The sequence below is a fragment of the Nansenia antarctica genome (assembly GCF_963989245.1).
Source record: "Nansenia antarctica genome assembly, chromosome: 10".
NCBI classification, from domain to species: Eukaryota; Metazoa; Chordata; class Actinopteri; order Argentiniformes; family Microstomatidae; genus Nansenia; species Nansenia antarctica.
Window position 1 is genome coordinate 13061455 of NC_137680.1, and position 12584 is coordinate 13074038.

At 45.1% G+C, this 12584-nt stretch overlaps 1 protein-coding gene across 1 annotated transcript in view; it reads left to right on the forward strand.

Moving 5' to 3' along the window:
• Nucleotides 1-2386: 2386 nt before the first annotated feature.
• ube3d (ubiquitin protein ligase E3D) overlaps nt 2387-12584 on the forward strand; it is a gene marked incomplete at its 5' end in the record, with an annotated part of 19014 nt that continues 8816 nt past the window's right edge. The window contains 7 exons of the mRNA XM_080540990.1: nt 2387-2463; nt 6510-6724; nt 7277-7370; nt 7643-7874; nt 8145-8214; nt 9169-9247; nt 12524-12582. Coding sequence (XP_080397116.1) covers nt 2387-2463; nt 6510-6724; nt 7277-7370; nt 7643-7874; nt 8145-8214; nt 9169-9247; nt 12524-12582 — 826 coding nt within the window. The remainder of the gene's footprint in view (nt 2464-6509; nt 6725-7276; nt 7371-7642; nt 7875-8144; nt 8215-9168; nt 9248-12523; nt 12583-12584) is intronic.

Genomic DNA, 12584 nt, shown 5'->3' on the forward strand with positions numbered 1-12584 from the left:
CATCCTCACATGACGTCTGTGGGTGGCGTAACACACTAAGCTTCAACCATGTAACCGGGTTCACAGTATGATTCCGGCCGCGGACATAATCCTGCATGTCATCCCTTCTCTCTCTCTCATCCAGCCTTCCTGTTAAATCTCTAATGTCTCTATTGCAATAAAAAGAAAAATAAGTTGGACTGCAAATAATTTCAAATTAGCCTCTTTTGATGAGTTCACACAACACGACTGAAACAATTAAATAGTCCTACAATTGCAAGCCCTGCCTGCGCTTGTCTGGCACTCCCGGACAAGGAGGCTATTTCAAACATATTTTCCACCAGGTCTGGTTTATTGACCAGTCTACAGTATACATTAGGAGCAAAGTCTGGCAGGCAGCAATAAAGAGTGAGGCTTAATGTGTTTGGTTGAGACAGTAGTGCTGAATCATGAGTGACCTACAGACAGACCCGTCTCAATGAGACAGATGAGAGAGCAGGAGGAGGAAAGACAGGCGTCCGAACAGACAACAGACAACACAACTGGACAGACTGACTACAGCAGCACGTGGTAGTGTTGGGTCTGAACTACAATGCCATTCTTTCAACAATAACTCACTGATTTTCATGGAAATTTAATCCAGGCCCCGAAAGTCAAATTCCTGTGGTTGATAATTAGAGAAGGGATGGACCAGCATGGTACAGGAATCACATGATGGCCCTGGCTGCCTAGCAATGAAATGTGCTCTTGTTTAGGGTGGGGTGGGGTGGCTGTATGACAGGGGACCGAATGGAATCTTTGCTCCTTGGAAAAGTGTCATTTTAAGTAAAGAGCGAATCTATAGGAGAAAGAACAGTCATAGTAGTACTGAAGAAAATGGCCAAAAGTTGCTGATTGTTAGCAAGATATGTCAATTGGAAAAACAAGTCTAACTAGCCTACATTCTTCAACAAACCGAACCGTCATGGCAGTAACAGGTGAAGTTGCTGAGCTATGAGACTCTACTGACCCTGGGCCAGTTTGATCGGTGTTTTCACTTCCCTAGTGGGTTCAGGTTGAGTAACGGCCAGTGGTTGAGTCAGGTTGAGTAACGATCCTAGATCCGTGGCCAGTGGGAGGGAGGGCAGCAGTCTCATCTCTGGTAACCCGACAACACAATGACACCACCCCCACCACTCCACCACCACCACACCACCACCACACCACACCACACCACACCCCACCCCACCCCACCCCCCACCGTAAAAAACACAAAGTAAAGGCGCTCCCAGAGGTTGTATCTTGTTTTTTATGTTTTTAGTATTTTTTTTCCTAGCACCAGGGGAGCCCCCCCTCCTAAATTTCGTTGCATGGTACCTGTACTGTATTAATGACAATAAAGACCATTCATTCATTCATCCAGGTACACTCAGCCAGTCTGATGTCACTGTAACAGTAAACGAGCTCTTGACTCTACGACACCTACTAGCTCATAACATCAGCTATTTTCTCTCAACGACGAATGTTTACAAGCGTCAACGACAGCCAAAGATGTGCCTAAATATGACGGCTAAACCCTTACCGTTAAGCAGGGATATATCGGCGAACCCCCGAAGTCACTCGATAACTTAGATAGACAGTTTAGGAATGAAATAAGTGTCAGTGTGTCAGTGTCTCTCTCCCCTGGCTCTGGCTCTGCCTCTGCTGGGCCCCGCCGGTGTCACTCGGTTAGAACCCTCCGTGCTCGATCGTCAAGTAAAGCATTACAGCTCACCGGTCGGATAATCAAGTATATATCCTACATTATTCTTAGCTCGGTGTGTCATTTGTCTTCGTTCTCAAATAAGGAAACCACCCATCATCATCAAAAAAAAAAAGACCCTACTGTCACAAAAGCCCAAACAATCCCAGGTCACGTTCGGAAACTCGACCCGAGAGCGCCGGAGCGCACGCTGAATCCGACGTCATAAAGGGAGCGAGTCATTTAATTGGACACGAGGCATTCCACGAGTGCTTATCGGATTTTCGGAGAAAATTTACGAACGCAGCCCCCAGTTGACAGCTCCCAGACTGCATTGCAGATTGGCTGTACGTTCGCTATTTCGTCCGACTCTTATTGGTGTGTCGGTAAAAGAAAAGGTTCCGCTTGTTTCCCCACAGACAGACATTGCCTTAAAACCGCTAGATTGGACGATTAGCTGGTTAGTTACATCGTTAATGATAACCTGGGGATTTGTATTGCTGATTTTGTTCAATTCAGAGTTCTGACAGACATTTAAATCGCTAGCTAACGCTTTGGGATTGGATCACTGTTCGCACTCTGTGTTGACACATTTTCTCCACACGTGTGTGTGTGTGTGTCTTTGACTAGCTAACGCGTTAGTCAGTTGCTGCCCTCGTCTTCATCAAAAGATAGAACTCGGGGAAAATGGGAGAAAATGACAAACAAGTTGCAATGTTTCTCGAACTAAGAAGGCGGTTGCAGAGTGGCCTCCTGGTTCTCAGGTATGTGTTGATTACTACTGGCTAACGTTGTTAGCCATACAGGGGGGTGAGTACCTTGTGTGTGTATGGCATCTTGAATGAATGAATGAATGAATGGTCTTTATTGTCATTAATATAGTACAGGTACCATACAACGAAATTTAGGAGGGGGGGCTCCCCTGGTGCTTGGAAAAAAGAATGACTAAAAACAAGAGGGGAAAAGAGCTGGTTTACATAAATAAAGGCTATATATCTTCCTCCTCGAAGTCAAGAAGGGTGAACTATCGTCACACAGTATAGAACCTGGGTGTAGTGATGACCAGATCTCAATCATGGTCTAGAGATTCGGTTTCAACTTGTTAGCTAAGCTAAACCAGCAAGAACATCTGACCAGGGCTGCCAAGTTTCACCAAAAGTTTGGAGTGATATTCTTTGGGCGGTGGAGCGACCCAAAACTGTGCACCCTCTCTCCCACCCAATTATTTGTGCTAGTTTCCTGCAATTTTACATGTTGTTCATAATAAACCAGCACAAGAAATGAAAATAATTGGAACATTTGATAAAACAAGACAAATTTGGACAATATAGCATATTTATGAAATCTTAATAAACAAATACTGTAGCCTACAGAACATTGGGCCCCATCAACAGGACTCAGCCCCTTGGTCATCATCTTATATACAGTGAGTACATTGCTCATAGATGGCTATCATGTTATACAGGACATACCAAACACAATGCACTGTAATAGCTGAAGAGAAACGATGTGGCTTCAAAATAGCTGGGAAGAACAGGACAAACCTAACCCTAACCTTAGTGGTAATGAGGACAACACAGCAGCATTGCATCGATGGGAGAGAGAAACTAGCTAGATATCCAGCTACGGTAAGAATAATATGTTTAAGTTGTCAAGCCCAGCATCAGTTGTGTGGGACTCATCTTGAAAATTAACGCAGGCAGGCATACAAGGTGAAGGGAGCTTTAGGCGATGCTTTTCAGACCCTGACGGTATTACTCATCGATCTACTGTACATCAGGGTTTCAGATACTATGACACCATCCAACAACTTAGGAACAATTATGAACTCCCAAATATTCCTGAATAGAGTTGGGAAGCTGCAGAAGGTCGTCTATGATGGAGGCTGGGTCCTGAGATGCAGGGGTCCTGGCCTTGCTTGGTGTCGGAGTACCAGAGAGAGTGGACCCCAGGGGAGTCTTGCAGCCTGCTCCTCTGTGTGAGGGTGAGGGGGTATAGTTTGCCCTTAGAGCTTGTCTGTGTATTTGCTGGACGTCCGGTTTACAAGCCTCTGAAGGGCAGGAGTCAGTGCTGGGCTCAGGCCTTTCGGGGTGAAACTGCAAGACAGACATTAGGGTTTCCTCAGCAACCAGTGCAAATAACAGCAGAGCACATGCAATTGAATGGCATCCAAAATAGTGCCTGATAAAGGGTTCGCATGGGACAGACACATGTTGCAGTTTTGTCAAATACAATGATAAATGTCAACAGTAGGCTGTGGGGATAAGCATTAGCTGTATTGATTGTCCAGAAATGTCCTCTACCTTGCAAGGTTCTCTGTGACCTTTCTCAATGCTTCTAGCTTCTTTGCCCGGTTTTTGGCTGCAGCTTCATTAGCCATTTTCAAACCCAACCTCTCTTCTTCCTGGTTCTGGAATCTGTATGTCAAATAATGTCTTTTCTACTGCTCTGAACCAACAATTTAAAAAACCAAAGTAGGACACATAGATCAAGAGAAATGTAGATAGTACAAGGGCAGTCATTAGATTATACCTTAAATGATGGGCCATGCTTTCTCTCATACGGTGTGTCAGACCCATCCAGGCGGAAGGGGGTGCTCTCTATCTCACCCCAGGTCATCAGAGGAGAGTCAGCCACACCTGCATAGACAACATCATCTTAGGGGACTCTTCTACAGAGTGCTCTCTAAAGGCACAGTGTTGAATCTATTATACATTGTTATATTAATACACATTATACAAGTGTACAGTAAACATGTTGTTCCCCCCTTCTATAAAAGGAAAGTGATTGAATGAAGCAAGACATTCATTCCTAAACTGTTTACTATAGCCACACTCCCACATCGCCGCTGGTTATGTAAGCTGAGTTTGTTTGAATTGTGTGTCACAGCTCTTGGTTGAGTGTTTGAATCAGGTGTGTGGATGCTGGGCTATAAAGCAACCCCTTTTATTCTGAAAAAGAAAAAGTTTCAGACTTTTATTCAGAAAAAAAGGTTGAGACTTGTATTCAGAAAAAAAAAACGTTTCAGACTTTTATTCTGAAAAAAAAAACGTTTCCATCCATATGCTGTATAAATAAATATATTTGACTACCAACAAGACACCGGAGCACTCGTATCTATAACAAACGCGGAGATTGTATGAGCCCCGCCGTCAGTCCAATGGAAGCGTCAAGCACAGCCTTTCCGTAGAAATACATCGCTCCCTGTCTTAACGTTATACATCTAACATGTTTGTACATGTTTTAAGGCTGATCTGTGCATGATAGTGCTGTATTTTGACATAATTCTTATCGCATTTCCCCCTGTTGAGCTGTATAGCGGCACTTATTAAAGTGAAGTGCTCTTATGATGCTTAACTCATCCTACTGTCCCGGCTCGCTCCAGGTCTGTTGTGTATAATGGAGAAGCGTTTCTGAAAGTACGGTACGGGTAGGATACAAATGCGTGCTGTACCGAGCCGTACCGGTCTGGTCAATGGAAAAGCGCCAATACACTCACACAGAGGGCCTGCTTGCTCAAACTGCTGCTGCCAATATGTTGTTATGCCACTAGATGGGGCGGTGGAGCTGTAAATCTCCAGAAGTGTATAGATTTTTGGTAGCAAATGGAATCCAGTTCACAGATGTTGGATCAGTTGGAAGACAGACTGATAGGTACTGTACTATCAGGGATCCCGTAGATTGCAGCCTAGACTGTTACTTTGCTGAACAAGCATTTCCCATTGTCTAATAACTCTACAGTCAGTATGTCAGGTAGGTTGGTTCATTAAATGTCTCTTGACCCAAAGGGGAACCAGAAGATGATTCCCCTTTGCATCCTCGCTCCAACCAAACCAACCAAGTTGTGATTCAATGACCGTCTTGGATGGGAAACATGTTTTAGTGTTTTTCCTTGGGGGATTGCAGTTGTCTCAAGCGAGGACAGAGACACATTGCCTGGCTAGTGGAAATAATTGCATGGAACCCTGGGATTGAGCATAGGGCAACATACTGCATCTTCCGTGCATGAGTGCATCAGAGGTGCCACTGCAAACACAATATGTGCTCTATATTCGCCAAACACACTGTGTGTGTGTGTGTGTGTGTGTGTGTGTGTGTGTGTGTGTGTGTGTGTGTGTGTGTGTGTGTCTGTGTGTGTGTGTGTCTGTGTCTGTGTGTACCTAGCCCACCCTCTTATTTCTTTCTCTCATTCATCTTCACCATTTCTCAATCTTTTTCTCTCTCACTCTCTTCCTCTCTTTTTCTCTTTCTTTCTTTCTTTCTTTCTTTCTTTCTTTCTTTCTTTCTTTCTTTCTCTCTCCTTCCCTCCCTCCCTCCCTCCCACCTAGCCTAATAAAGGGCTACTCCATCTGGAGCGTAAGGAAATCTTCAGTTGGCCGACAGCCTTTTTTCCTCAACAGCAGTGCGTTCTCAGCAGGTTTCCACTCTGTTATGAACGCATTGTACTGTTTTCTTTCAGCTGAGGCAGCAGCAGACAGGAGGTAGGGGGTACGATAAGGACAGGTGGCGAAGGTTGTGATGAATGGCCTTATACTGCCTCTCTGAGACACGCAGACACACACCCCACACACAATGGTCCATCACTCACTCACAAAGTCAGGGAAAGCAGTCCAATTTGTCTTGACTGGCCAGCCATGGACGTGAGGATGTCTGACTGTAAGAGATAATGATGAACACCGAATCCAATTGTATTGTTAATTGGGGACAGCGTGTTGTCTAAAGTGTGTGTGCTCAGCAATATGTGACAATTTGTTTGACAGAGTGTGTGTTTGTCTGCGTGTGTCCGTCCGTCTGTCCGTCCCCCTCCCAGGAGAGATGAGCCTTGGACTGGGAGTGCTGGAGAGGCAGTTGTGACACGGGGAGAGTCCTCCATCCATGTTCAGACACCAGAGGGCCTTCAGTGCCTGGAGCTGCCATCAGGGGTTAGCCTCGTGGAGGAGGGGCCCTTCACCGGTGTACCTTGGGAGGCGGGAGAGGAGCTGCATTTCAGACTGCGTCTGAACATTGACAAGACAATAGATACAGGTAACACACACATAACACACCCAAACACAATCACTTCTGTTCTTAACAAACACACACAGACAGAACACTATCATCATTTCAGTCGGAAAAATCAAGTTGTTTCATAATAATCTTGATGATGAAGTGAGTAAAAAAAAAAAAAAAACGACCACCATTCAATCGAAAGAGTGAAGTCATTTCAGTATTGACCGTTTCACCAGAGGAGTGCGGGGCTCCCATTCCTCTTCCACAGAGAGAACAGAGCCCAGACCTCACAGACCTCCGTCCTCTGTGTTTTCCTATGGTGTTTGTTTACGGTGCGAAGCGAGGTAATTGACCGCCTCACCCAGCCACCAGAGGAAGCCAACACAACAAGCACAGCTGGGGGAGTTCTCATTTGACAAGTCCAATCAAAAAACATCGATCGGACGCTTCCGCCCCGAGCGGCTTTCACTGCCACGGCGCCACGGATTTTCGTTTATTTATGGCCCCTCTCTCTCCCTGGCACAAGACGACAGTCTGTTCTGAGCTTGTTTATTTAGTTTTGTCTCCTTGTTCTCTCTCTCATAACAGAGCCCTCCTGGGGGAGTGTGATGGAGAGGCTGCAGGTCCAGGAGAGTTATAGCTTCCACTGTCAGAGCTGTGAGAGCAGGCTGCTAGAGGAGAGGTGAGGAGGAGGAGGGTTTATTATTTAGCTCTTGCTGTGATATGAGACCCAGACGTGGAGAGGATGGGTTCAGTCAGAGAGATGGATGAGTCTGGAGGGGGCCGGAGGAGGCCGGAGGAGGCCTGTATACTCTGCAATCTCCTCTCCTCTCAACCACAAGGAGACGTCCTACATATCACCATTCACCACTACTGCCAGAGTCACCCCCCCGCCTCTTGTATGACACGGTGATGTTCTAATATAATATAATAATAATACCTGCCGTTCAACAGGGTGTTCAGGCGGGTGCTGCCTCTGCCCAACGGGAACTGGAACGACCTGGTGGGCGACTGGTGCTGCCACCCGGACCCCTTCGCCAACCTAAAGCTGCTGCCCCGGACGGAGGACTGTTTACTAGGCGACACCTTCCTCCTCCTGGCGCGGGACGGCGGTTGTGAGGAGACCCTCACCCAGGAACTCTGCGCCGTCGCCGAGCCGGTCGCCGGCCCCAGTCCAAACAAGCAGGTGGGTTTGGGGCGGTGAATCGCTGAGACGAGTCACTTCTCTTTCTCTCTGTCTCTATCGCCCTCTCACACACACACAGAGACAGAAGAAAAAAAAGAGAATAGATAAGAAAAAAGGGAGTAAATTCTAGGGCACTCAGGAGACCTCCAATGCTCTTATCTCTTCGTCTTGGTCTGTTTCCCCCGAGCCTGTCTCTGCTATTGATTTTTCCGTACAGTTTTACATCAAGGTGATGTAAAACGGTGTTTCTTGTTTGTTCTTGTCTTGTAGAAACCCAGAAAAAGAATGCTTGTCTCCTGTAAAAGTTGTTCGTCAGGCCTGGGAGAGGCCCCCACGTCAGGTACCTTAGAAGAAATCTAGAACTCTATCAGGGGGAGGCTGGTGGAGGTAGACATCGGAGGACGGGCTCGTTGTGAATGCTTGGAACGGAATGAGGAACGGTGTCAAACCCACGTGTGTTTTGCTGCCATTCCTCATACACGTGTTGGATACCATTCCTCATTCCGTTCCAAGTATTCCATCGGAGCCCATCCTTAGATTTCTACCTCCACCAACCTCCACTGAAGCCTAGTCATTGCTAGTCGGTTACATACAGTAGCAGAGTCTATACAATGATGCTGATGTATACAGTACAGGCCAAAAGTTTGGACACACCTTCTCATTCAATGCGTTTCCTTTATTTTCATGACTATTTGGTACATTGTAGATTCTCACTGAAGGCATCAAAACTATGAATGAACACATAGGAATTATGTATTTAACAATAAAGTGTGAAATAACTCTAAATATGTCTTATATTTTAGATTCCTCAAAGTAGCCACCCTTTGCTTTTTTGTTGTTAATAAAATATATAATAATAATATTAAATATAATATGTGTTAATAATAATATGTTATTATATATACTGTATATATATAATATTATTATTATATATTTTATTAACAACAAACATTTTTTATTTTATTAACAACAAAAAAGCAAAGGGTGGCTACTTTGAGGAATCTAAAATATAAGACATATTTAGAGTTATTTCACACTTTTTTGTTAAGTACATCATTCCACATGTGTCCATTCATAGTTTTGATGCCTTCAGTGAGAATCTACAATGTAAATAGTCATGAAAATAAAGGAAACACATTGAATGAGAAGGTGTGTCCAAACTTTTGGCCTGTACTGTATATGTCCTAACTCACACAATCTATACTCCTATTTCGTATTCCTATCATGAAAAGATGCTGGTTCTATGTGTATTCATCTAATAACTACTACTCAATCACTGCTCGAACTGTTTCAGGAACTCTGAAGCTCTACGTGACAGAGGTGACCGTGAGAGAGAGCGTAGGAGACAGCCAGTACGACACATCCATCAGAAGGTACCTCACCCACACCCCTCTTTCCTCTTTCGCATATCGCTCTCACTTCTTTGAGATGTTGCACTGTACGAATGAACATCCTCGAAATATCAATCATATCAACTAGTGCTGTCAATCTATAACAATCTTAATCAAGTTGATCACAATAATAGGCTGTGATTTATCAAGTTTTAAATACTTGTATTTACTTGTATTTTGGGGGGGAGATATAACAATTGGATTGTTGGAATAAAGAAATGCATGACAAACTGGTTAGAGGAACTATATTCTTTACTTTATTATAACATCTCAGCTTAGTTTTGATGATTTCTGAATAAGATTAGAATATCTTTTTTTTATTTTTTTTATTTGTTTTTCAGATTTTATCCCTTTTTCACCCAATTTGGTAGCCAATTTAACCCAACGTAGCATCCAATTATCCCCTGCCTATTGCATAGGATCCGCCGCACGACCCCGTGGCCGGCAGTCCCAGAGGAGGCCGCCAGGCAGACTAGGCTGACTGGCTCCTCGAGCCCAGTACCGTTATTCCGGCGCCCAGGGGGCGGTGTTGCGCGACGGATCCTAGTCCAGAAATACTCCTATACCGCCCTCGGAAGCGGCCGGCCAATATGCCGCTTCCCGTGTGCCTCGGCCATATCTGGATCTGGCGAGCCGGGATACGAACCCCGGCCCCGGTGGGCAGCATGCACTAGCGGCCAGTGCGTAGACCGCTTTTGATTGATTGATTGAAAACTTTATTAGAAGATTTGCAGAAGTAGGTACATGAAAGTACATATTACATACAAGGTCAACTAACAGGATAAAAACCCAAGAAAGCCACTGGCTTATTTCAATTGGGGTCCTTGATTCTCAATTCATCGCTACACCACCGCGGGGCTAAGATTAGAATATCTTAACTCGTAAAAAAACAGTCTCAGGGAGTGCTTTGCCTACAACGTCCATAATGAATTGCAGCCTTAATTAGCAGACAACCACATAAAGAACAGTTACAAAGTAACGTCTCCTAAAAAGTGAATGTAAACAGCTTGCCTGTAAATTGTTTGCAAAGTAACATCACACCCAAATGAATGCTACAGTGAGTAGGCCTATTTAAGAAACTGAATGCCCTAGTGCCTCTGAGGAGACAACGTGAACAGTCCCTTTTCACACTGAATAACATTACTTGAGCCGACCTCTTCTTCTGCACAACGTGGCCTGCCAACGAAAACGCTCTCTCGCATTACACTGTCGAGGCATGTGTAGCCAAGAAAACGTTGCCGTATGGGCCAGCTTACCATGGGCACCTGTCTAGAGTTTTGTCTGTGCACAGTGCCTCGTCATCAGATTCTGACTCTGACCTGCATCTCTTTTTTTTTTTTTTTTAAGTACCGTATTTTCCGGACTATAAGTCGCGGTTTTTTTCATACTTTGGCTGGTCCTGCGACTTATAGTCAGGTGCGACTTATATATCAATAATTCATAATCTCTGACTGACATGAACTGACATACGGTAATCTCTGACTGACATGAACCAAGGAGTAACTTCCGCTAGCGCCTCATACACGATAGAATAGCCATTATACTTGACAATGTGGACATTAAACACGACAATGTGGACATTAAACATGATGTTATGGACCTTATACACAATGTTATGGACGTTAGAAACGATATTAAAGTCATTTATTCCTTCCAGAGGCTGTTTAACGTTGCAATGTTGTACCCGCGAGTAGCATTTTGCTACTTCCGGTAGCGCTTCATACGCGATAGAATAGCCATTATACTCGACAATGTGGACATTAAACACGACAATGTGGACATTAAACATGATGTTATGGACCTTATACACAATGTTATGGACGTTAGAAACGATATTAAAGTCATTTATTCCTTCCAGAGGCTGTTTAACGTTGCAATGTTGTACCCGCGAGTAGCATTTTGCTACTTCCGGTAGCGCTTCATACGCGATAGAATAGCCATTATACTCGACAATGTGGACATTAAACACGACAATGTGGACATTAAACATGATGTTATGGACCTTATACACAATGTTATGGACGTTAGAAACGATATTAAAGTCATTTATTACCTTTTAGAGGCTGTTCAAAGTTTCATTTTTCCTCCGCGACGCCATGTTGTTAGCCCCGCGCTAGCTAGCGGACTTTACACTCGATAATACAAGTATTCCTTAACCTTTCAGAAGAAGTTTCAACGTGAATTATGTCCTTCCTGGGCTTACAAATCCTCTCATGTCTCTTCACAGTGCCAGACTAGAGTCAAGCTCAACAGGGTCTTCTTTCCCCGCTGATTCCGCCAAGCCCGTTCCCTTGAACCATGCGACTTATAGTCCAGTGCGACTTATATGTGGTTTTTTCCTCTTCATGGCCCATTTTTGGTCTGCTGCGACTTATACTCGGGTGCGACTTATAGTCCGGAAAATACGGTAATTTTTTCTGAGTGGGGCAGTCCCACTCATATTTTTCATTTTTATTGACAGTTACAGTGAAGATTTAGACAGGAAGGATGGGTGAGAGAGAGAGGAGGGATGACATGCAGGATATGTCCCCGGACGTAATCGAACCGGGGACCCTGCGGTTACATGGTCAGCGCTTAACCCGCCACGCCACCTAAGCGCCCCCCTGACCCGCATCTCTGACCTCAGCATCTCACTCAGCTTTCGCCACACCTCTTCCCTCTCTGCTCTGAGCAGGCACCTGAGGGTCCTTGAATCTGGAATCTAGAGCCGTTTCTACCTTTTAGCCATGACAGGTTTGTGTTCTTTCGTCTGTTGTGTTTCCAACTTTCCCAGCCTGTCATATCCAGCTGAGGTTAGCATGGCTGAGTTGTGCTCCTGCTGTGCCAGCGTTGCCTTCAGTGGGTCTTTGTTGTGTTGGACCCGCTTTATCGAGAGTTGAATTCCAGTGTGTTGGTACATCCTGGACGAGTGACTGCTCTTCTTGCCCATGAGAGGCTTGTTGAACTTTCAGCACTGCTGTGTTTGAAATGTCAGACTATTTTATGGCACTTGGCTAAAGCACTGTCAAACCCGCTGTCACAGAGAGCCACTGTGATTACCCTCTGTATAATGTGGCGCTACACAGAGCATATGCTTGAACGGTGGCCTCCTTGCTGCTGCCATCATATTGCGAGTGCTATCTGTTCCTATAGTGGTGACCTTGTCTGTTGTCTCCCACTCCTTTGCAACTTCAACAAACGGCCTAGCGCCCTGTGGAGAGGGTCTTCATTGGGGTTGAATGAAGGGTAACTGTGGTGTTCCTCCTCCTCCTTCCCCAGGTCTGTGTTCCTGGAACGCACCCTAGCAGCCAGGCTGGCGGAGCTGTCCTCCTCCCAGAGC